General features: G+C 49.9%; 1 protein-coding gene across 1 annotated transcript in view; it reads right to left on the reverse strand.

Moving 5' to 3' along the window:
• Positions 1 to 2,199, reverse strand: part of LOC118416421 — a 59,859-nt gene that overhangs the window by 9,670 nt on the left and 47,990 nt on the right. The window contains 2 exon segments of the mRNA XM_035821518.1: positions 141 to 524; positions 1,509 to 1,657. Coding sequence (XP_035677411.1) covers positions 141 to 524; positions 1,509 to 1,657 — 533 coding nt within the window.

A 2,199-nucleotide genomic window follows, 5' to 3' on the forward strand; every position in this document is an offset into this window, starting at 1 on the left:
AGTTACCATAATTTTTTCATAGATTTCTAAGTAGAATACTAAAGGCAAATAAATCCATGAGAAAAGGCAAAACGCTTGTCAGCTGGTCTAAACAAGAAGGGAAATGCCTGAAGTGCTCAAGCTTCTGTTGCAGATGATACCATGTGGAGCGCCAGCTGCAGCTGCCTAAGTAAAATGATACTGTTTGTTTGTTGTTTACCTTGCGGAGCGCCAGCTGCTGCTGCCTGAGTAAGATGATACTGTTTGTTTGTTTGTTTGTTGTTGTTTACCTTGCGGAGTGCCAGCTGCTGCTGCCTGAGTAAGATGATACTGTTTGTTTGTTTGTTTGTTTGTTGTTTACCTTGCGGAGCGCCAGCTGCTGCTGCCTGAGTAAGATGATACTGTTTGTTTGTTTGTTTGTTGTTGTTTACCTTGCGGAGCGCCAGCTGCTGCTGCCTGAGTAAGATGACCTCCTCCTCAGCGTTCATCCTGATCTGCAGACATTCCTTCTTGTTCCTGGAAACTTCCTTCTGAAGCTCCGAGATCTGCAGCAAAAGGAAGGAGTTATTCCCCTGACAAATGTTCACAAATCCTTCCCTAACATTAAATCATTTAAAATATAAGATGACGAAAAGCAGTTACTCAAGCAACTGGATATGATTTTGAAAACGGTCACATGTTCAGATTGCATTTATCTTATCCTATATCCTATTTACTTGGATGTCTTATCTTCGACGCATTAAACTCTTACAGCAACAAGCACTGAGTCAGACTCTGACTGCCGACTTGTGACCCCACCTATTGAAAACCCCGAGACCCCTAATCCCTCACCCCTCACCCCTGACCCAGTACTCACGGACTTGTGGAAGTCGCCCTTGACCTTTGTGCCCTTCCACATGACCATGGCCTTGCTCTTGGCCAGGACGCGGCTCAGCTGGCTGTTCACACCCTGACCCCTAAACCCTAACCCCTGACCCAGTACTCACCGACTTGTGGAAGTCTCCCTTGACCTTTGTGCCCTTCCACATGACCATGGCCTTGCTCTTGGCGAGAACGTGGCTCAGCTGGCTGTTCACACCCTGACCCCTAAACCCTGACCCAGTACTCACCGACTTGTGGAAGTCTCCCTTGACCTTTGTGCCCTTCCACATGACCATGGCCTTGCTCTTGGCGAGAACGCGGCTCAGCTGGCTGTTCACACCCTGACCCCTAAACCCTAACCCCTGACCCAGTACTCACCGACTTGTGGAAGTCTCCCTTGACCTTTGTGCCCTTCCACATGACCATGGCCTTGCTCTTGGCGAGAACGCGGCTCAGCTGGCTGTTCTCGCCCTGACCCCTAACCCTCACCCCTGACCCTGTAATTACCAACTTGTGGAAGTCGCCCTTGACCTTGGTGCCCTTCCACATGACCCCTCACCCTTAATCCCTGACCCCTGACCCGGTACTCACCGACTTGTGGAAGTCGCCCTTGACCTTGGTGCCCTTCCACATGACCCCTCACCCATAATCCCTGACCCCGTACTCACCGACTTGTGGAAGTCGCCCTTGACCTTTGTGCCCTTCCACATGACCATGGCCTTGCTCTTGGCGAGAACGCGGCTCAGCTGGCTGTTCTCGTGTTGAAGCGCCCGGAGCTCCGCCGCGCGCCGCATGTTCCGCGCTCGGATCTCGTCCTCTGCAACAGGCCACAAGTCAATTTCTCGGTTATCAGATTTAAAAAAATACAGAACATAATGTATAAAATCACCATGGAGACTGAGTACCTTCAGACAGAGCCAAGTTTTGCTGCCAGGTCTGGGTTTTCTTTGGTTGGCTGTGGCAGTTCTAGATTGGTATTTCATTCCAAGTTGCCGTTTTTCAATACTGGCCTCAGGCTATAAAAAGCTCAACAAGGCAGAATCATCAAACTGAATGGTAAGCTAAGCCATAATAGTGATCTGTAGTTTCCACCCACTTTCTGGACTGTTCTGCTGTAGTAGGTGTACCTGCATGCATAATTTATGCATGTTGACTGTGCATGAGAGTATGTTTTGCTGTACAGCAGTTAGTGCACCTGCATGTACATGTCATGTGCATAAAGTATAAAGTACACACCTGGCACCCCCCCCCCTTCCCTCTGCTTGAGCTAGTGTGAGATACAGTACCTGGCACCCCCCCCCGCATGGGAGAGCAATTACCACCCTGCCACCCCTGCCTGTCGGCAAATAGTGCCTCCTA

Source organism: Branchiostoma floridae, chromosome 5 (assembly GCF_000003815.2).
Source record: "Branchiostoma floridae strain S238N-H82 chromosome 5, Bfl_VNyyK, whole genome shotgun sequence".
Lineage (NCBI taxonomy): Eukaryota > Metazoa > Chordata > Leptocardii > Amphioxiformes > Branchiostomatidae > Branchiostoma > Branchiostoma floridae.